The 23949-nt window shown below is 42.4% G+C and overlaps 1 protein-coding gene across 2 annotated transcripts in view; it reads left to right on the forward strand.

Moving 5' to 3' along the window:
• Positions 1 to 23949, forward strand: part of DMXL1 (Dmx like 1) — a 1781042-nt gene that overhangs the window by 680200 nt on the left and 1076893 nt on the right. For both annotated transcript variants that reach the window (XM_085632653.1, XM_085632652.1), the window contains exons 14-16: positions 1833 to 1922; positions 2005 to 2104; positions 3056 to 3175. In XM_085632653.1, the coding sequence (XP_085488779.1) occupies positions 1833 to 1922; positions 2005 to 2104; positions 3056 to 3175 (310 nt within the window). The remainder of the gene's footprint in view (positions 1 to 1832; positions 1923 to 2004; positions 2105 to 3055; positions 3176 to 23949) is intronic.

Raw genomic sequence — 23949 nt, forward strand, 5'->3', positions numbered from 1 at the left:
GTAGCCAACTTCTAAGTAGAGGATTAAGCACAAACTGTCCCTCAATCAGACTAACATCTATCAGTGACTCTTTTTGATTCACTTTTGTGCCCTTCTTTATATGTTTTGGTGGACCCATAAAAACTGAGCCTTAAAACCTTCTTTTGCTCCTTTGTGCCTAATTATGATTGCCTATCATGGAGCATTTAATTACAGTAACTCAAAAACAAGGCTAAGGATGAAGCACGCCAAACGTTCTTCTCCAGTTTGCTTTACACCTGAGCAGAAGTTAATCTGGGACTCTGAAAGGGAAATCCAACTCTTGGAACAGTCTAAAATTCTCCCACTCCACTGAATGCAACTTTACTGGATCAAACCTGTGTGCTTATGTGCTTTTTTATTTAGATTATTAGTTGTAACATTGTAAGTTGCGCCCTAGTATTGTGAAGTGCCTACCCTGCTCCTACATAGTCAATCATCTTTTTGCCAAGCGAGGACTGCGATTTTATGTACTTCTTGATGACACCGATTAGTCCTTTTTAGCGCACTGGGAGAGCCAGATCATAAATCTTGTGTTTGAATTTTGACTGTTGGGTGAGAAGCGGCACAAACCATTTTAAATTTCTTTCGATTGTGGTATACCAAACTCCCTTTGTGGTTGACGTGTGCTCACCATTCTTCTACATGGCCCCATCAAAACAATCTTCATCGCAAATTTTACAAACCCAAAATACCTGTTTGCAAACTCCAAAATAGATTATCAAAATTCTGTTTGTAGTCCTGTCGTTAATATACCAAACTCAATAAATCCTTGTAGCATTATGTTCTGAACATTTAAAGAAAAATATCTGCATATTTATATCAAACCTGAAGTAGATAGAGGTTCACCAAATCAAATTTGATGTCATTCTGCCAAGCAGTTTTTGTCGTTTAATTTTACAAACGTTTCTCTGGGACTTCATAGCTCCTAAACCCATCCCCTTGACCAATCTTTATGCATCTTTCCAACCTCAAACCTAAGTGCACAAACTGTGTTGAAAATGCTGTGCAAATTTGTCAAACAAGGCACTATTTATAGCAGTTATAGAAGTGCTATTCCTTTGTGCTGTAATGCCATTATCACTATTGCTGTAACAGACTGTTAAAGTGCAGTAACAGCTTAAATATTCATTTCATATTTGCAACGATGCAAGGAGATATCTGATTTTCTGCCAGCTTTATCAGGGAAAGCACTCTGACATGGTAGAAAAGTGCTCAAAGCCTGCAGTAAAATCAATGCTCTCTTTATGCTTCCGACAACATATCCTGGTTTCTGATCTAGTCACAAGTTTGCAGAAGATACAAGATTATTAATCAATAAAACAATCCAAACTTCAGAACCAGCATTGTGGGAAACTAACTAAAAATGTTTTTCAAAACTAAATGATGCTTCATCTTTTTGGAAGGAGGAGTTGCTACTAGATCGACTCTGTGTACTTAGCATGTCCATTTATTGCTCATAGCAAGGGCTCTTGAGTTTGAAGTCTTGTAGAGTGGCGAAAGCTTATTAAATTGTAATTCATATTTATTAACCTTTGCTTTAGTAAGATAAGTGTGATTATGGATTTTTTTTAAGGAAGTGAGCACTGTCCACTTTGTGTGAATTCTGACTTGAATAAGCCCACCAAACGAGTTAGTAATTTAATGGATTTTACAATACACATTATTATTGGATAGTCTACAGTTTAGAAGCAGAGTAATCTTTTGCCAAACATTTTGATCTAGTCAGCCAATTAAATGTTTATTGTAGCTTAAAGTTAAAACATGGTTTCTTATGCAATAGAAATGTCTGATATTTAAAATAATTTTTGCAGAAATATGTTGGGAAAGTTTTTAACATCATCAGTCAACAATCAACCGCAAGACCGGGATGTATTATTGAGTTGGATGCCATTACACAACTTGTAAGTAGTGTTCTAATTTGCTTTCAGCCTAATTTGTAGGAAGAAGAATGGTATTATTAAAACTTTTTTTGTTTGCATTTAGCATGGCAAAAAAACACAGTTACTTCATGTTTTTCAAGAAGACTTCATATGTGGAAACCATAAGCATAATGACTTAGAAAAAGGCACAACACCAGACTCGGGTAAAGTGCAAACGCAGATGTATCTAATTGTTTATTATACTTCTGTCTTTATTTGTTAAGTAGCTTACAAATCTGCATTCTTCCTGTTTCCTTGTGACTGTGTTGTGTTTGCTGTGTTGGCCCTAAGTGGCCAGGGGTATGCCCAGACATGGATCCATTGCTCGCTGTGCCACTGGATTCAAGCTAGCCTGGCTGATGAGGGCTGATACCCCAAAATTTGTCCCAAGATGCTTGTTTCCAGTGCAGGGAGGACCTTGCCTGGCAGTTCGGGCTGGACTGTTCCAATGAGGAGCAGGGTCAAGACTGATTTGCACATGGCTGGGTTTAAACTGGGGTGGCATAGTGAGCAAAAGAACAATGGATTTCTCCCAGATCTCTTGACTGGGATAAGTGTTTGAAAAGTCCATCATATTGTTGTCTTTAATGTGTTGTAATAATGCATTGGTTATGTGACGATTTGAATTACATTTTTAAGGATTTAAGTTTTAGGATCTGTTTCTCTACCTAAGGGGGTTTTACCATAACCCTGCCAGAGTAGGGTTGTTGACATGCTTATGTCCCTAAATGAATACTGAGAGAATAGTAACAACTGCTGTGTAACCCTGTGGTTTAGTTACAATAAGTGGACATTTTGTAGTGTGGCTCTAAAGGGAGTGGTATTTGGCTAATGGACCTGATGGAATGCTCGAAGATAAAATTTAAATGGTGACAAGGAAAAACGAGAACTTGTTTGTGCCTAAAATTTGGCTGAGTTGTATGTTTTTGGAGCATGCGTCTTGGGAATGGCCTCTTAATTATAGTTTGTTCATGTTTGAGTAACCTTTTGTGGCTAGTTATGGGGACTTTACTTCTTGATGATGGATGTAGACGGTCAAGCTTTTAAAAATGTTCAGTTCATCTATTCAAATGCAAACATAAGTAAAAATCAAATTTTTGTTTTGCTTTGCCAAGGAAACATTCCAAATGGATTTTCTGAAAAATTCTACTTGGTGGTGATTGAGTTTACAGAGGAAAACCATTCAATATTACATATGTGGAATTTACATTTGAAGTCAGTTCCTGTTTCCGTGGGTATGTGCAAATATGACAACACTGCAGCATAAGTAACAAATTGCATTTTGTTTTTAAATAAGTTTCTTCTGAAAGTTGGTAATGTGATTTGCCACCTCCTAAAACTATATTTTTGCTCCCTTCTAGTTGTTCATTTTATATTTGAAATATAAACGTTCTTGGGCCACCTTGCTCTTTTCCATTCTTAACTTCTAGGCCACAAATAAAAATGGAACTGGAAACTGCTTCAAAAGCTGGTATTTCATATCCTTGCTTGCCATATTTTGCAAAAATGTGCACTACATACTTGTTGAGCTCCTTTCTCTGAGAAAATATGCGCTTTCACAATTGTTTTATGATCTTCCAAATTACATATCGAAAACCACTTTTCTGCTGTTTAATCTGGCTAAGTATAATGTGTCATCCACTGTGCAGTACTTAATCAACCTTACCTGTCTCTTTCCTGTACAAGGTCCCTCTAGACTTACATGTCATGCAACCAAAGTAAAATCATACCTAACCTACTTTCAGTAGGCGTTGGATTTCATTGGCTGGAAAAAGTCATGAGATGAATGTTGGGTTTATGGACAGTAGGCTTGATCCAGCCTTGACTGATTAGTAGCAAGACAGTCTTACTTGGAGCATCCTGTCCCATATTGTGGCAACCTTTACTACTGCCCTTAGGCACGCCTGCAAGTAACCTTCTGAAAGGTGACGCTATTAAGTTGGTTAACTATCCCCCTGCCCCATTGGTAGTAAATAATCTATTTCATCTCTGTATGGTTGCTGAAGTCCACAAAACGTGTCACGCACCTGGTGAGCTGAGTATCCAATGGTAGAGCACCATCTATTGCTTCAGAAGCTCTGGTGACACACAAGGTAGAATTAAATTCAAATTTCAAATTGGTTTAACTAAGACAAAATGTCCATATAAGTCAATCAGATTAGAAAAATAATGTCTTAGTGAAAATATCATTGCAGTTTTGAAAAGCTAATGCTGCAATTTCATAATGAACTTGAAAAAAGCTTACTGGAATACCAAGTGAAGGAGTAGTTAGAACAAATATGAAACTTACACCATTTTAAGTGTTATAATTACACTCTCCTTTAATACTTGATACAAATAACATGTATGCATTTCCTCAAAATTTGAACAATCTAGGAAGAAAAGCTACATGAGCAAAGGCAGGTTTTGCCCTTAGCTAGTACAATTCATTTCCTTGAGATTTGTCACATCCTCAGCAAACATGGGATTTACCTTATTAAAGGATCAGGGACAAATGTCCAGTAGCTGGCATTTCGTAACCACATTTAGTTTTAGCAAAATTAATCCACATGGGTTTGCTTTTAACATAAACCAAGTCCTTAAATATGAGTGGCAATATCTTTTTGTTTAACCTCATTAGGCCTTCCTCAGACAATTCCTCAGGTGCAATTCAAAAGGGACCTCTAACTCCTGTTTAGAAAGCAAATTTTTGGAAAATACCGTTCTAGAGTGAGCTCACAGGGGCTTGTAGTAGGTCATTGAGTGACATTGGATCTATGGAGGCACATTTTTTCTTGCAAAGCCCAATTCAAATTTTGAACCTATAACCTCTGACCTCAATGACCAAGGATTCCAAGCCTTATTCTAGATGCATTGCTACTGAGCACTGCAGCAACAGCTCTTTTATTAAAGATTAATTTGCTATGGTTTCTAAACAGACCTGTCAACATTCAGAGACTTCACCTGTCGTTCAAAAAAGAGCTCCACCTGTACATGAGGGTCACTCAGAACACACCTACACCCTAGAGGTGCTGAGTAGACTCACTCAAAGTTATGAAAGTGGTCTAGAAAGCCTGCCTCCAAACACATGGAGGTTCTGTCCCTGAATAAGAGTAATATTAAATTGCTGGCTAATCCAGAAATAGTGAAAGAGAGAGGGGATAAAGGAGATTTTCTAGCTGTAATCTAACTGAAGCTATACAGTTGAAATATTAAGGAACATTTAAAGGATTAAAAGACATATTTACAGTTGTAGAGTGACTGTACCATAGAACATATGGACATAATAGAAAACATTCAGAGAAAGAAGAGCCTTGTGGTTTGATTAGTGAAAAACTCTTAACAATTTTTACAAGAGATTAAAAGATTGAGACCTCTTTCATCCATTCAATAACTTGTAGTAGAAAACCAATACAACAATGTTTAGGAGAATATTTTAAATATTTCCTCCGATTTCTGAGAAATAAAAAATCACAGTGATGATTTTTTTAATGAACGCGTACAACAAGGACCCCCTGTTAGTTCCAATTCCTAGGACAGGGTAAAATGCATTTGACAAATAACAACCTAGGCAATCGTTACTGATAAAGCTGAATGTGTGTCACAAGGTCAAAGAAGAAAACTAAAGACCACAATGAACATGAAAATACATATCTATTTATTTTCTCATTTAAAATCATTCAGCTTTATCAGTAACGATTGCCTAGGTTGTTATTTGTCAAATGCATTTTACTCTGTCCTAGGAATTGGAACTAACAGGGGGTCCTTGTTGTACGTGCATATTTACCCACAGCCTGTCTGTGTGGGACTGTTCTCATTTGCACTATAATATCTTAGATATTCTGGATTTGGATGTTCTCATGGTATGCTTTCATCTATGAATAACAAATATTCCACTGTGCGTTAACTGTGGTTTCTGCATTTCACTTCTTGTAGGAGAGTAGGGTCTGCTATCCTATGGTCACCCCAAATTTTTGCTTTTTGCTTCACTGGTTTTTGACATATTGAGGCTGTGGGCCTGCCAATCAGACCCCCAGCCTGCTGTTCTCTCTACTAAATTAAAACTATGCACCCTAGGTGCATAACCAATTGGAAGTGGATCACCCTGTCAGCCCCTGTACCAGTGTACACTAGGTACCCAGGGCATTGGTGTACCCAAGGCCTGCCAGGGGCTGAAGCATGTATTATGCCACCCCGGGCTTGGCCTAACAATTTGACACAACTGGCTGATCACTCAGCTGGGGTAAGTTGGTGTAATCACCTCTTACTAAGGTGTAGTATACCTATACCTAACCTTAAATGGGACACCTGGTAACCTATAAGTCACTCCTATGGCAGGCCTTAACAATCCTGAAGGCAGAGTGCTTGGTTCCATGTGAGATGGTGCTCTGGCATGAGCTGAGCCTGTCTGCAGTGGTCGGAACAACTTCCTTCTACTGTTTCCAGATATCGTCATACCATATACTCTTAAGTGCATTATGAACCTCGCGGTTAAATGCTATCTTTGGTGTGGCTTTATCAAAACATGTCGAGTAAGGTGTCATACGAATTGGAATACTAACCCCTCGCCAATTCTGGCGACGGGGTTAGCATTCCACCCTTCTAGAGGGACACGACATGTACAGTACCTGAAACCCGGGTAAAATCAGACATAGCCTCAGCTCCACAAAATGGATGCTGCCACCACAGACACAAGTCTGCCCTCCTGCTGCTGGGAGTCCTTCCAGCTTGGGAGGTGTGGACAAAGGGTTTCCTGCCAGGGGAGGTGCGTGCACCACCCCAGACAGGATTTTGTGTATTGGTCAGGTAGGGCTTGAAAGAAACCAGACATGCCTGTGGCTCACAAGGAGCCTCGGTGCATATGCCAGTTCAAACTGGTCCTGGGGCACACCAGTCCCGGGCCTGGGGCGAGCTGGATAAAGGATTGGGGGTGTAACCACCCCCCTTCCAGGTCCCACCCATAGGGAGGGACCTAGCAGGTAGTCCGTCCCCTAGAATCCGCTTAAAGGTAGGAGCTGTGTCCTAAGACTTCAGACATCCTGGAATCAACTTAACACTAAGAAGAAGACGGGAACTTCGACGCTCTGCCGCACAGAGGACTGAAGCCAATCTCCCCTGTGGTCAGGGAGTGACCACCTTGCTAACGCAAGCACCATCCAGCGAATCAACGTCTGCTTTGCTGCCGCCTCCCGCCGGAGCCCGAGCCCAGAGACTGACAAGACCTGGACCTCCAGACCTCTCACCGCCCGATCCACAGTCCCTGAAAAGAGGAGACCCGTGGAGGCACCGAGACCCGTGGAGCCAGCCATCTTGGAACGACCACGACAAGCTGACAAGTGCAACAACCGAGGCTCCCTCCAAGTTGTGCTTTGGGATCTGAGAAGCCCAACACCCGAGCAGCATCTGCACCAAAGGTGAGCCCTCCAGCATCTCCACGATCTGCGTGGGGCCCTTCTGCATTTTTCCACTCGACGCGCCTAACCGGTTGCTGGCCCGCTGGCTTGTAGCCATCTTGGCGACGAACTCTACGAAATACACCACTGGTCTGGTTGCTCCAGACTGGCCCTTGCTCCCCTCCAAAGGAGCAGTCCTTCTGACCTTGCTGGTCAGAACCATCAGCTTATTTCATCTCCTACAACAATTGCTTTTGCCAAGGCTTGTTTGCTTCGATCAAGTCGCCGACACCGCCGACAGCGAGAGCCTGCGTGGGACAGCTCGTGAACCGACTCCTGGACGTCGTCAACCTCCAGGGACCACGTGGCTGCAGAGACAAGCTACACCTTTCTTCCTGTTTGCACCCGACATCGCCTGGTACCCACCTGGTGCCACGCTGGTCACTGGCTAGTGACTGTGAACACTGTCCCCTCTGCTTACAGGTCTTCAACATCTCTGATCCACTCTTGGATCCACTGCATCTCTCCCGGACCGACCGCCTGCAGCATCTTTGTCTTCAGGCTCCACGGAACAGATAGAAGAAACCCGACGCACTTCGAGGCCTATGCACCCGCTTCCTGTGGGTGAGGTAAAGCTGGCACACCTGTGCCCAAGTGTAGTATTACATCTCTAGTGCCTGTGTTCCAAATCTTGAGTTCCTAGTCCATCCGGAAGATCCTCTTTGCAGTAACTTTGTACTTTTTACGCACCCATTGAAACCTATGGGAGCACGCGTGTGACTATTTGCTCTGCACACGCCACCCGTGGACCTCCTGGTCACTAACTGAAGTTAGCTCCTTGTAGGCCCAGCGATTCTAGAGGCCCTAGGCCTTTTCCCTTTTCTGTTCGTGGTACTTATACCACTATTTTAGTATATGGTTTGAGCGGCCACCAGGGCCTATCCATATAAAGTGCAACTTCTGTGTATTCTACTGTAATCTTGTTTGACGATTTGTGCTCCTGTGCTCATAAAGAGACTAGGGGTTACTTTGAGAAATAAATACATATATATTTTGAATATATATCTGTGTGGTGTCCTTTCATTAGTATAAAAGGGGGTTACATTTGGTAAAACAGCTGGCTTAACACGCTTCACGAGTTTAGCCTCAAAGACTGCTTAGCCTACGCTACCACTAGGGCAGCTAGTCCGAAAAGGTTGACTTACAACCACACCATAAGGGTTGCTTGGCATGGTACAAGGTGATCACTTTAACTAGTGAGCATCATATACCAGGCCAACTTCTCACACTTCTCTTTTTCTTTTTTCCCTCCCTTCTTTTCCTTTTGTTCCTTTCTCCTCGGCCCTTTCTGCCTTTTTTTCCCCTCGCCCCTCCTCTCCTTTTGTCTTGGTATCCATCACATTTATATATCCTTACATACATCATGGCCCATCTTAAAACATTTGGGTTTTCCGATGGAGAGTTTGCATTATTAGTAGGATCTAGCAGCTCTTTTAGCAATAACTCCAAATCCAACACTGTTAATAATGAAGATATCCATAAATTAATAGACCTCAAGAAAAAACTCAAAAGAATGGAGGCACATGGCAAATTCATGCTGGAGTATTTAAAAGCAGGCATATGAATTTTTTAATGAATTCATTAAAGTATGCATAATAGAAAATACTGATTTCTGATGAATACATCCACCTGTGGATTCCTCACCTTTTGAATTACCCCAGAGCCAGCATTCCACAGAAATTATTTTCTTAGCTCTCCCACGTCGACGAGGACGTCATAATGGCACGGCTCTGCTCGCGACACCGAATGATGTCGCCTTAGCCATAAGAAGACCTCGTCGGCGTGCTGACGTCAGTTCCCTTATTTTCCGTGGCGTCTACGCGTAACGTTTTTTTTCTGGGACTCGCTATTTCTCTGTGATTACTTTGTTTCTTATATCTTCTTTGTGTTGCAGTTGGAATGGATACAACGAAGAGGTCGGGTTTTAAGCCCTGCAGGGAGTGTGGAGGTCATATGTCTATGACGGACCCACACGACGACTGCCTTTGGTGCCTTTCTTCCGACCACGACATTGAAGGGTGTTCGAGCTGTCGGAAGATGAACCCGAAGGCATTAAAAGAACGTGAAGCCAAACTCTTCATGGCAAAGGCGAAAAAGGAGAAGAGGGGTCGTAAGTGTTCAAAGTTGTCGACCTTGCATACTTCGAAGTCGAAGAAGCATAAGATGACGAAGAGAAGACATGGTTCTCGATGTCGTTCTTCGAAGGGTAGGGCTTCAAGATAAGCCTCTCCAGTAAAGCGGCATCGTGAAAGACTTTATCATCAGGTTCATTAAGGGCCTCACCAATAAGTTTCATCTCACTCCCTTCATTATGCCTCAGTGGGATTTGAATTTGGTACTTAATTTTTTGATGGGTTCTCCTTTTGAACCGCTTCATAGCAGTCCTTTGAGGCTTTTTTCTTTTTAGACGTTTTTTCTGGTCGCCATTACTTTGGCCAAGAGGGTAAGTGAGCTTCAGGCTCTTAGTTCTAAGCCTCCATTCTTGACCATTCATGCACAAAAGATAGTTCTCAGGACTAGGGCTGCTTTCCTGCCTAATGTGGTCACTCCTTTTCATTTAGGACAGTCTATTACTTTACCTACCTTTTATCCTCCCCCTCACCCTTCCAAGGAGGAGGAGAGACTTCATCGTCTGGATCCTAAGAGGGCTGTATACCTGAACAGAACCAGGGATCTCAGACTGGACGATCAGCTCTTCGTGGGCTACATTGAACGGTTGAAAGGCAAGGCTGTCCACAAGCAAACACTCTCCTGGTGGATCATCTTGTGCATCAAGATCTGTTACGCCTTGGCCAAGAAGGAACCGCTTGAAGGTATTAGAGCTCATTCCACCAGAGCTAAGTCGTCTTCTTCTGCTTTGGCTAGAGGTGTTCCTGTTGTTGAGATTTGTAAGGCAGCAACTTGGGCCTCCCTCCACACCTTTGCGAAGCATTACTACGTGGATTCAGAGGTTAGGAGGGACGGCCATTTTGCATGTTCTGTTCTGCAAGATTTTTTGGTATAGGCAAGTGGACACCCTCCTCCGGGAGAGGTACGGCTTGGGGATTTAATTCAAAAGATGAGGAATCCACAGGCAGATGTATCCATCAGAAGTACAAGTTACTTACCTTTGGTGACGCTTTTTCTGGTGGATACAATATCTGCCTGTGGATTGCTCACTGACCCACCTGTCTCACCGTTGTCCTCCTGCTTATACTGAATAAAAATGTTACTGTCTGACATTGTCAGTTTTTATATGTCATTTTCATGCATACAGTTTGTTTCTAGGAAAGGCTTTTGTTATTAGCTTTTCTTTTATATTTATGCATTTGGTATATGCTTTTGTGTATATATTATGTATACTGGATATACTTGTGTTATGTTGTTGGTCCGCCCGTTCGCCTCGAAGACATGGACAAAATGGGTGGAACTGACGTCAGTATGCCGCTGAGGTCTTCTTATGGCTCCGATGACGTCATTCAGTGTCGCGAGCGGAGCCGTGCTGTTATGACGTCTTCGTCAACATGGGAGAGCTAAGAAAATAATTTCTGTTGAATGCTGGCGCAGGGCTAATTCAAAAGGTGAGCGATCCACAGGCATATATTGTATCCACCAGAAAAAGCGTTACCAAAGGTAAGTAACTTGTTCATTTTGTACTCTAGACGCTTCATCTTTTTATACGTCCGTATACAATAAGGAGATGGAAGTAATCAAGTAAGATCTTGTGAAATGTAATGCTAAATGAGCCATTTACATATTTTAGTTAGTGTGCTACATTACAGCTATTACAGATATTAATTTTTGCACCTTACTGGTACTTCTACGGGATTGTGGATATTTGTGAGAAAAAAAAGGGTTAAAGTAAAAAAGTTAGGTATGGTAATCAAATCTTGGACTACATTTTATTTTTTAAACGAAATTCACTGAAAAAACTGAAGGTTAAAATGATGTTATAGTTAGGTGTTGAAATAAGATGAGAAGTGACATTTTAAAACCCAAAACACTGAAATTCACCGGTTATAGTTTACTGAGCTACAACTTGTGACTCCTCCCTGCACTGCAAATGGCCTCTTTATATTACATCACTCATGAAATGTTAAATGACATCATTGGTGACATCTCAAATGACATCATTGGTGAAATCTCAAATAACATCATAGATGACATCTCAGATGACACTATGGGTCCATACCATTGAAAGCGTAAGCCCTGCAGGCAAGTATGATTGTGCATATTGAAAGTTATATGGTGGACCAGGATTACTTTTTGTTAAACAGAGTAAAGGCTGAGCATACTTGAATTTGGGTTACAGAGGCATGTTTCAAAGTAGGTTGTGGCTTAATGCTGAAATCTATTGAAAAAGATCTGTGACTAAGGCCAAAGCGCTAATACAAAGCTATAGATACATTTTATGTAGTAAGAATGTTTATAAGGTGGGAATGTTTATTTTCTGAACTTTGCTGAAGATTTTGATGTTTTACAGGTTGTTGAAAGAAGTAGAATGTAGGGGTGTCCCACTTAAGTGGTTTATCTCACACTGATTCTATATGCTTAGCTCTATTTTACTAAACTACGGAGGGTTGTCCTTCGGGCCGGACAGAAGATGTTGTTTCAGTGGTAAACGTATATATGTACATCTGTTGCCTTAAAATTGCCAGTCATGGGAAGTCTTTAAGAGGGTAATTCTATTAAGGTGACTAGCAAAATGGCCACCGGTGTAGCTTGTTGAATTACTTCAAATCTATTGAGCGGTATCTAATCGAGACGTCTAGCTGCAGATTCCTTTCCTTTGAATTTCCCAGGCGTCAGGCTGGATCCGGAATCTTTTGCTGAGCAATACCCGTTGCCCACTCCGTTGGGTGAATCCTTTCAGTTCTGCGTGACGTCGTCGGTTATGACCAGGCGCATCCTTCAGTTTTTTCTTTACGCACCAGTTAAGCGCAGATCTGTGAAGAGCTACCCCTCTGTCGCTTTTTGACAGGACTTTTCTCGACCTTGTCAAATTCAGAATTTTTCCAAATTTCATGTGCGAGAATGTCTTCGAGTAAGACAGTGCTCAAGCTGTGTGCTGCCTGCAACCTCATAATGTTGGTTACCAACCCCCACCTCATCAGTCTCTGGTGTATCAAGCGTGACTACGATTCAAAGTCGTGCTTGGACTGTCTGGCTATGGCTCCGAAGGCCTTGCGGGAGCGGGCTACGAAGCTCATTTTGGCCCAGCAGTTATCACCGTCCAGCGAGACACCGCGAAGGTTCTGGTCCCAATCGAAGAAGAGGAGGTCGCTGGACCGCCCCCGGAGTCCAAAGTGCTCTTCATTCCACTCAAGGTTTTCGGGACATTCTGGGAAGAGGCACTAAAAGAAGAAGTCCAAGAAGTCTTTGCCTTGACTGTCGTCCGTCAACGAAAGAGGTAAGGAGCACCGACGCTCTAGGCCCGGTTCTGTGGAGCCAGAGCCAGGGTTGACTGTGCACCTCCCTCAATTTGCATGAGCCGAAGCGACCCCCGCTCAAATTAAAGAATTTTATGAGGCCATTTGTCATGTATTGGAGTGGGCCAACTACGCTGGTGAGCCCTTAGGCCCCCGGGGTCGAAATTTGTATTCAACGCCGTCGGCTCGGGCCACAACGCCAATGGGGCCTCAGGGATCCGTGTCGTCGCCAGTTGTGTCATCACGACCTCCTCCGGCGTCGGACCCAAAGTCAGTGCCTTCGATAATGCCGGTTCCAACCCCATCCTTATCGCCAACGACATGGAGTCGGAACGACATAGCTCGATGTCGATTCTGGCGCTGATTGAACCCAGGGGTTCTATGTTGTCGCCTGAACACTTGGAGGATGTGTTAGGCTCAGAAGATGAATGGAAGGGGTCTATAGACCCTTTGGAACACATGGATGACTCTGCAGAGCAGATCGACTGGTATGGGGTACTTGGGGAAGTTAGTGGACTGGACACTTCTCCAGATACTGGCATGCTCTCTCTTCAAACTGTGGCTATGGAGGAGGCTGCATCTTATGTCATGGTGGTTAAAAGGGCAGCCGAGGTCCTTGGACTAGAGCTGCCTTCTGTGCAGGTCAGGACTTCTCTCCTGACCGAGGGACTTCCACCTGAGGCTTCCACCTCTGAACTCCTTTTGCCCTTTAATGAAGCACTAACTCCAGGCGACCCCAGGTTCCTCATTCAACACCCCACCCCCAGAGGTTTGATGGTGCAGGCGTCCACATCCCAGGGAGCGTTCCCTTTCGCCCCTCCGAATAGGGAATAAAAGAGGCTGGATTCATTGGGTAAGATTTTTTCTCCTCCAGCCTGGCATTGTGGTCAGTGAATACCACATGCTTATTGGGCCGGTATTCTCACTCTCTTTGGGAGACGGTTGCGCAAGTGCTGCCACAAGTTTCGGAGAAGGCCCAGGCTGTGCTCTCTCAGGCAGGTAAGGACGGGAGAGATGCAGTAAAATTCACCATTAGGTGTGCCCGTGATACAACGGATTAACTGGGCAGATTGATTTCCATGATAGCGACCTTGAGATGCCACAACTGGCTTCTCTGGCAATGTCCAGCCAAATTTGATGGACCTGCCTTTTGATAAAATCCGTCTTTTTTGGAAAAAGGCAGATTTGGCCCTAGTGATGTTCAAGGACTCTCGAGCTACGGCCAGTCCTTATGCCTCTCTTCTACTCTTTGTGGCCAGTCTACCTTTCGCCCCTTTCGTGGCAATGGAAGGGGTTTCCAGCTGCATCAGCCCTATCCCAGCCACCGTCCTGCGCAGGCTTCCCAAGCTGTGTGGGGACGTGGCCTGGGTTCATTCTGACCTAGGAATAGCAGCCAAAAGTAGTCAGCCACCCTACCCTCTGCAGCCTCAAACCACTGCTATCTGACTCTGTAAGAACACACCATTCCCATTGGCGGGAGAATCCATCATCATCTCCCCCACTGGAGGTCCATAACATCGGACAAGTGGGTCTTGCAGATCATTCAGAAGGGCTATTCTCTGCCTTTCCTTTCTTTTCCTCCTCCCATTCTGCCAAATCAGAAACGGCTGACTGAGGATCATTTGAAATTGCTCCAGGAGGAAGTTGTAGCTCTCTTGGCCAAGGAAGCTGTAGAGAGGGTTCCGGGTTCAGAAGTAGGCAGTGGCTCTTATTCCTTCTACTTTCTGATTCCGAAGAAGAACAAATGGTATCAACGCGTTTTAGATCTTCAGACCGTCAATCTCTTCCTCAAGAAGTTCAAGATGCTCACTCTAGATCAGGTCTTGTCTGCTCTAGACAAAAAAGACTGGATGATAGCATTGGACCTGCAGGACGCGTATTTTCACATCCCCATCCTGCCCGGCCACAAGCATTACCTGCTGTTCAAGGTCGGCCACAAGCACTTTCAGTTCACAGTGCTCCCCTTCAGCCTTACCAGTGCCCCTCGGGTGTTTACAAAGGCGATGATAGTGGTCGCAGCTCACCTGCGTAGGTTAGGGTGTCAGTCTTTCGCTAGCTCGACTACTGGCTGTTGAAGGCGTCCTTGCCCCAGGCTGTCCTCTCTCTCCTTCAGGCTATGGTGGATCTCTTGCATTTGCTGGGGTTCTCTAAAAACGTGCCAAAGTCGCACCTGACTCCTTCTCATATGCTCCTTTTCATCAGAGCTGTTTTGGACACAGTGCAGTTTCTAGCCTATTCTCCCGAACAGTGAGTCCATGATATTCAGGTTTTGATTCCGATGTTTCAGCCTCTATCATGGATTTCTGTGAGACTGACTCTGAGGTTGTTGGTCCTCATGGCCTCTTGCATCTTGTTGGTAAAACATGCCAGATGGCGTATGCGGGTCTGCAGTGGGACTTGAAGTTCCAGTGGGCACAGCATCGTAGATATCTCACTGATGTGGTCAAGATCTCCGAAGGAACTTTGAAAGATCTGCAGTGGTGGTTGATGAACTGCAATTGGGTCAGTGGCAGACCCCTCTCCCTTCTCCAACCAGATTTCACATTTGTGACAGATGCGTCACTTCTGGGAGAGGTCTTATAATGTTCGTATGATGTCATCAGTGATATCAGTTATGTCTTTTGAGATGTCATATAGTGTGTGAGGTTATAAGTGGTGCATGGCAGGGGTGCATATTGTAGTAGCTCAGTAAACTATAACTGGTGAAAATGTGTTTTTTAAGCATTAGTTGTTATCTCTTTTTAACACCTCAGCCTTTGGGGTGTTTTTTCAGTTAATTTTTAGGTTATTTTATTGCATATGCTATTACCATACCGCACTATAATGTGACCTTAGCCTATGTTTTTCTCAGTGACTGTCAGTTTTTTTGGTTCCTGTTCAGCCAACTTCCCCCTTGTATTGCACAGTAGGGGGTTGGCTGCAGGGCTGTGCCTCTGGCCAGGTCCTGTACCCAACTGTGCTACAGGCAACCAACCTTGTGCTGCGCATGGCCGTGCATAGCGGGAATTTGGACACTGGGCCAGGCTGCCAGCCAGGCCCTGCAATCAAGCTTCCCCCCTACTCCCCATCCCCGCGGACTGTCTGCACAGTCGAGGATTAGTAGGGCCTGCAACCAACTATCCACTTGTAGCAACTCTCCATAATCTCCCAACTCCACAGTCACCAGATACACTTTTTTTGTTTTTTTTGCAGTGATAGCATTTCTCCAGCAGAACCGGTCTAAAAGCTTCATCCCATAGCACCACAATATATATTGTGTTACCTTGGAGGTGATCCTTGGGAGACCGCTCCCACAGTAGTACTTATGTACCACATGGGCGGGCTGCACTGGGTTCTGCTGCAATATCGCAGTACCCACAACACATTTTTTCTTTTTGACTGATGTTCGGGGGTGGGGAAGGGAGGTCCTCTGTGTCACCTAACCAGGTCAGGCTTGCCTGTTGGGCAATCAAGCAGTGCCCAATGTGCTGGTCTAAAAGGTCAGAGCTTGGTCTCGATTTTTGGCTGTTTGTGTTCCTGCTTTATGGTCTGCTTGGCCAGTTTATACGTTTAACTTACCTTATATATAGCTATCTAATTTACTAATGGGGGCCACTTTTATTTTGGTGCCTGTACCTATTTTCTGTCCCAGTCCAACCCTGTCCCAAATAAGTGCCGGTGGGTAAGAGTCCTGAGCCCTGTAATGGCGGCCATAAACTTTTTCTCTTGGTTGTGGCCAGCTGATCACATTTGTCTGTTCTGCATTCACCAACACGAGAAAAAGTTTCTTTGGTCAATCGGAGAGCCCAGTTCTTTCAAATTTCAGTGGGACTCCCGTGGAACCAACCGTCCACACATACCTAATTTCGTAACCCCTTCAAGCCTATTGTGAGCACCTTTTTAAACACAAACTTTTCAAAAACGGCTGAAGAGATTTACACCAAATCGCAAAAGAATGCATGCTGAGTAAAACTTTTACTTTTTGCCAAATTTGGTGAAATTGTGTTCGACTTATTTCTTGGCACCTGCTTGAAAGATTAGCGCCAAACTTTCCATGAAGGTGCTGACGTTGATTAACTCTTTTTTGGCAAGTTTCTTGCAGATTTGTCAAACGTTATTAGGAAAGCAAAAAGCACTCTTCCTATGGAAACTCTAACCTAACTATAACCACACAGTAGCAACCACCACTGTGTGTATGTATATATTATCTACTGGCGGTCGCCAGTAGATAGTTATAGTTAGGATCGTGTTTCCATAGGAAATCCGCAACATTCTATTTGGAATAACTTTGGCGCCGATTGACGAATCCTCGCGAAATTTTCAAAATAGGTGGGGCGCTCCGCTCCGCTCCTTCCCTGAAAGTCTCGGGGGGATTCGTCAAGCGGGGGCAGAGAAAAAGGGGGGGTCCCAAAACACGTTTTCCCCATGCATTTTTCCATAGGACCTTTAGTCCAAGCTGCAGCCCGAACGGCTGAACAGAATTACTTGAAATTTGGCAGAGAGGTAGTCCTCAGGTCAGGGATGTGCCTTTTGCAGGTCTGGTGTAAATCTGTTCAGTATTTCCTGAGAAAATAACATTTAAATCAATATATATATCTATGGGCGCTATCCGAGCGCGTACCGTAAGCTAACCGTACGCGCACGCTGCCATGCGCGAGCGAGATTCTGATTGGTTGTTAGATCTTAGTAAACATTCGAATCGGTCGAAACCAGGAAGTGTCGGCCGCCATTTTGTCTCTCGCAGTCTGAGGGGGTGAAAAACAAAGGTGGATAACGTGAAAAGGGGGCAGGCTGGACAGTTCCTGACCCCCTGGCCTTGGTCAGGGGGTCCCAGAAGGACCCCCAAGGGCAAAAATGTATTTTAATTTTTTTACGAAAAATCGCCGAATGCGCGTAGCGTACGCGCACGGTAGAAACGGAAAAATTCCGCAAACTACGTAACGCACGGTGAAAAAACTTTAAATAAATAAATACATAAATTAGCATTTAAAAAAACGTACAAATTCACTGAAAAAACCATAGGTTTCACACACGTTATAGTTAGGAATTAGCATTTAAAAAACCTTGCAAATTCACTTAAAAAACCATAGGTTTCACACATGTTATAGTTAGCTGGGCATTTCACTCGTGAAAAACCAATGAAATTCCCCCGTTATAGTTAGGTCAGATAACTATAACTCGCGCGACCGCCACTCTATCACAAGGATGATGTCATCGGTGATGTCATGAGTAATGCCACTGACCATGTCATGAGTGATGTAATATGTGACGTCATGAGCACTGGATTGCGGGCGCGCGAGTTATAGTTATCTGACCTAACTATAACGGGGGAATTTCATTGGTTTTTCACGAGTGAATGCCCAGCTAACTATAACATGTGTGAAACCTATGGTTTTTTAAGTGAATATATATATATATATATATATATATATATATATATATATGTGTGTGTGTGTGTGTTCGCACAAAGTTAAATATTTTGGAACAAAAAACTAAACCTGTTATAGCCATTTTGTTTGAATCATGGTTTAGAAAAGTTGTTTTCTGTGAAATCCAAAATATATGGGGCTATCGGAAAAGTAAAGACATCATTAAAAAACTAAGAATGTAATTTAAAGCAAAAAAGAGCAGAATGTAAGGAACTGCATCTCGAATGAACATCTGCAATGTATAGTGAACAATGTTCGGATGAAAACTAAAGTTTGAGAAAGGGCACTTATTCTATGACCCTAACTTAAGTAATGCCTTATGGTAAGATGAAAGGCTTGGCAGAAAGATTCTGGGTTGTTCAAGATGGAGAACGTGAGGCAATGGATTGCACCATGTATGGTACTTTTGTAAATTTCCTAAGTATAGGACTGCAGAGTGCAGAAATGAGCTTACAACTGGCTAAAGCTCTGTTTTTATTGCATGTTTTGCAAATAAAAATTAGGTATGGTTGGATTAGGTTTAATGTGTGTGTGTCTTGAATGATTCATGTATCAGATTTTTCTAATTGGGATTCTTGTCGAGATTTCTGTACTATAAATGTGAAGCTCACAAATTAAGACCTCGAGGAAGAGTAAAATGTGTAACATACATTAGGTGGATGGAATTTGTTAATGAGTGAAGTGATAAAGTACATTTTATTTAGAAAGTTTTATAGAGCGCGAACAAGATCCTTGCGGATATCAGAGCGCTTTACATAACAGCTGGAAGTAAGTAGAACAATACAAAATATGCAGGTAAACAATAATAACAAAGAAGCATAGTATTTGAATATTGTTCAAGTGCACCACAGATTGTGATATTGATCAACTGTTAACTAGGAGCAAGTCTAAAAGTCAATTCCAGACAGGGTCCTAATAGTCTTTTGGGAGCACTCTTGCCCACAGTGTCACAGTTCACTAGGATGGTAGTACAAAGCAGAAGAGCATATCCAGTGCAGCTGTGGATGACAGTGAAAGACCACCAACCTTTGGTGTGAGCTGTCACTTCTAAGGATAAATGGTGACCTCTTAGAATGGGATTTCACAATGGCGATAATGAAAATTCAGTTTTTGGATGGCAACCGGTTTCCATGTCACTGAGCGTGATACATTACCTTTTTTATCTTTATGCCTCTTCCTCTGAAGTCATTACTATTACTCTTCAGCCTTCTATGTCCTCTCTTTTCCTGTATCACTTGGTCCGATACTCCCCGACTACTGAGTGCTGATCTGCATTAATATCTGTGCTTGGGAAGCAGAATTTTTTAACTAGCTGTTACCCGCCTTCTGAATCCTGCTAAGAACCAACCCTGCATGACTGCTCTTGTGAGGCCCACAGCTGCTGCCACCATAGCCACCTGCCCCCAATGATGACTCTTAGCCAGAGATAACTGATCTGGAGAGGCAGAGCAGTGTAAGCCAGGTTTCATTACTGTGTCCTGGAGGTAAGTGGGGGTGAGAAAGTGTCTTAGATACAATTTTATCGAGAGTTGCATGTGTGAATGACATGCATGAATGTGTGTGATGTTATTGAATGTGTTTGTATAAATGAGGGTGAACTTGAGTCTTTATGCATGTGTGTGTACATGTGGCCTATGGAAACTCTAGTTTATGGACACATCATGCAGGCCTTGCAACTCCCTCTGATCCGATCGACGTAGAGTCCTCACTCCAGAAATGATTTCCACAGTGACGTTCAGCCCAAGCCCTACATCTGCAGCAACTCTCCTCACCCACATTCAGGCAAGGTCCTGACTTTTTCACATTTTAAAGCAAATATAGTGGCTTGCAATGATAAATTATTTGCTTAAATGTAGGTGCCTCATCACCATTCTTTTTATGCACTGCCGGATCACTAGTACTGATGCTGGAACAGACCTCCACCCCAAGTTCCCAGTGACAAACATGGTTTAGAGGCAGCACAATGACATGCAGCCAGGTGGTCAGCATGTACCCGATTGCTAAGGAAACTATCTCTGTGAGCCCCCTTGCCAGCTTGCTTGACTGGGCAAAGTGTTTGGGCATCCTCCTAAGGGACGTATTGACAGGCAGGACGGAGGATGGCAGCTGTTCAACAACAGCCTCTCACACTGCCCCAATAGTATAATTCCTATCTTTTCTGTGTAGGCTGACCCCCTGAATGCCTTCCTTTCCTGTTTGGTAAGCTTTTACTCAGCTCCATTAGTTCTGTGCTTGACCAAATGTCACACGTATGCTTTTCACTTGTGTTGCCCCCTGCCCTGTCATAAAGTATTCTTCTACCTCACGTCTCTTACTATACTTCTTTTCTTCTTCCGCCATCCCTCTTTTTCTTCTATCTCTTTTTAGCCTATTCGGTGCCCTTACACTTCCCCCTTCAATGTCGTTATCATTACTTTACCTAACTTCATTACACATAGGTGATTTTGCTGGTTTCTATTTTTCCATTTTCACTCTATGGCCTTTTGTCTTTATAAATGAGCCAACATATTTTGGATGAAAACATCCAGAATGCACAATATATTAATTCTGATGCAGAATTCTGGAGACTTAGTTAATTACAGCATTAGCGATATCATTGGGTTGCACCACATAGCTTGCTTTCCTAAGGTAGTAAGACATTTTAGCCCTCATCTTGGAGATAGGTGACAAATCATGCTTCAAAGCATAAATACTGTCAACATGAGTCTTTCAGATTAATTCCAGAATCAAAAGATATGGATCCTGGTGGGAAATAACAGTAAACTTTCACTAATGCCGGAAATGCAAGTGAGTCCCCCGATGAGTGATCTTTTTCATAGCTCAAAGTTGTTTCTAAATACTATACATACCTGTGCTGTTGGCTTTTGTAAGTGATTTATGCTGAAGTGAATGTTAGAGAGCTCAAGCCTCACAACATTGAACTGGATCATCTACCCTCATTGTTAATTCAGATACCACCTTGCAGTCTACACTTGTGTGGTACCCCTTCTATGATAGTGCACAGCGCAATCTAAACATCATTTTAGGAATGAACAATTTCCTCTGCTCCTTCAAGATGGTAGAAGTGTTAAGGCAATTTTCTGCAATTTTCCATCCTGAGATGATTTTATCCACATACTTGATTTTCCGTCTTTCTGTGAATGTGTGCAGTGTTACAAATTTGCCTACAGGGGGGGGTTGCATTTTAAGAACAGTCTCTGTAACCACAGCTATACGACATACTGACTTCCTCCCCACAATATACCTCATTGTAGTTATCCAGACTCTGACCCAGATGCATATCCATTCGCCAAACCTAATTACCACAATGACCTCCATTCAACCAGGCAATGCAACTTGGTGCTGGCCAAAGCTGTAGACACACTTTCTCTCCTTGCCCGTCTTAGGAACAAACGATAGTGTGATTCTGCTATCTTGCCAGCCAATTGACCAGTGCACTTGAAAGAGACACATTCAAGGCCTGAAGTTTTACTGGCTATCAGTGAAAATATGGCTGTCTGACCTCCTGGGTTCTCTCACCTCAGCTGGGAGCCTGGGGATAGGGAGGCCTTATCAGTAGTAGGTCTGCTGGTTAGGATCCAGGATTTTCTTGTAAAAGAAGCATACATATAAAGGAATGCACAAGACTTTCCCTGGGCTAAGTACCTAACATTGTACCCCCTGTTCTTCGAGATTCTGTTTTGTGAGTCCCTAAGCAAATTATCCTAATCCCTTTTGAGTAATAGAATTATTCATATGCAGCAGGCCCCTTTTAGCTTTGCCCATCAGCACTGATTCAGTGAACCTGTTTGTGGATCACCTTATTTGTTTTATCTAACATCTAAGTGCAGCTTTTTGGGCAAGGCTTCTTTCTGGCTATGTGCAAAGGTATCATTTTGCCCATTCACAACTTTGACTGCCTCTTATTTAGACTCAAGAAAGATATTTGGTTTGAGATTATGAAAAAGAAAATCCATAGTATACTTGGTGTGATATTTTTTCCTGAGAAGTCTAGTCCCCAATTTCCACCAGGTGGAGTTGATGGGGATAGCAATTTCAGGTGTAGAGTAACAGATGCATGTTCTTATACCTAGATTACACAAATAGGTATACTTAAATATAAAACCTGCTCTCAAACTATGTCAGTATTGCAGGAGTAGGTGGGGTTCCCTTACAGATACCAAACTTCGGAGTGATATATGAATTATTATATTTAATGATTTTAACTTGACCCAGCAGTATCAAATGGCAATCTAAGGCAACTGGTCAAATAAAGAGGGGTTAATGAGGGAAAGTTATGTTGGAATGTTTCACCCAGATTTGGAGTAATATTGACAATATAGTAATGATATAGAAATGGTGTTGCAGTATTTTGCAGACATTTACACTTTGGGGAAGTAAAAGTGTCCCTTGTTTATCTCTTTAGTGTCTTAGAATCATCGATTTATAACACACAATAAAAATTATTACACCACAAATCTTACCATCATTTTCATCCCCATCATCTAAAACATTAAACTACTACCCTAATACATTTCAGAATCATTTACCACTCCACTTTTGACACAGCCTCGTTATCATATATTGTTCCTAACATTTATTGTTCATTACAATTTAAATCCATAAAAATTTAAAACGGCATTGCCTATGCTAACTTGTGTGCTTTCTCGCTTTTCCTCTCATAAGTAGTGCAATCAACCTCTGCACTTAATAGCAATATTTATACTTTATGGTGATTTATTGTATGGCTTGCTTCTAGGTATCACTCAAGAAAAATAACAGGGGCCCCCTGTCCAATAAATGTACAATTCCTAGGGCAGGGTACTATGCAAGTAAAGTATGTATCCCTAGGCAATATGGTCAAGAAGTATGTAATCAGTTGTTTAAACACTGATATCATTTTGTATAACCTTTTTATTTTTAATACATAAAATATAATTTGTTTAAGTAAATAGAAAGGCTAAAACCACCTTAATCAAAGAATCTATTCACAGAGGTGATGGTGAAGGTCAAAAAACTTTTTCATAGAACATCATAAACTGGAGTGTAACTGTTATATTGTGTTGTAGGTTAAAGTGTGGCCTTTCCCTGATGAAGACGCAGTTTGCGTCGAAACGCGCGTCGAAAAAGATTCTACTTGTCAGCCACCAAGAAATGTTCACTTATGTAATTGTGTTTATTGATGAAAAAGAACAATGTTTTAATACCCATATAATTGTATTTTAAAGTGCATTATGAAATGTTTTTTAATGTGTCATTAACTGAATGTTTTTAAGTTCAGTAAGTGTTATTTGAGTTTTATAATGTTGCACTCAGTTTCTTGGATATCCAAATTGCACCAGAGGGGCACATATATATCAACTGATTACATACTTTTTGACCATATTGCCTAGGGATACATACTTTACTTGCTTCTAGGTATCTTCCATGCAACCAAAATGTGTATGAACACTGGATATTGGACTAGAACTAGTTCAATTATCCTGCATAGTGCACTTACATTGCTGATCATTTACAAATCAAAATTCCTAAACAATGGCCACAGATCTTCCGGGTTTAACCTCAATACAAGGGATTAACATTTACCACCATATAGAATGCACAAATACAAAATGTTAGTGTTTTTTTGGGAGAACTAGTATAAAAGGATTAAATATATGAACAGCATGATGACTTTGCAGAAACGGTTTGGGAAAATGTAACATGTTGTACAAATAGACAGACTATACAGAAAAGGTTTAGTTTAAAGTGAAAGATTGAGGTATTGATGGGATGGACAACT

The sequence above is a fragment of the Triturus cristatus genome, chromosome 2_1 (genome assembly GCF_964204655.1).
Source record: "Triturus cristatus chromosome 2_1, aTriCri1.1, whole genome shotgun sequence".
Taxonomy (NCBI): domain Eukaryota; kingdom Metazoa; phylum Chordata; class Amphibia; order Caudata; family Salamandridae; genus Triturus; species Triturus cristatus.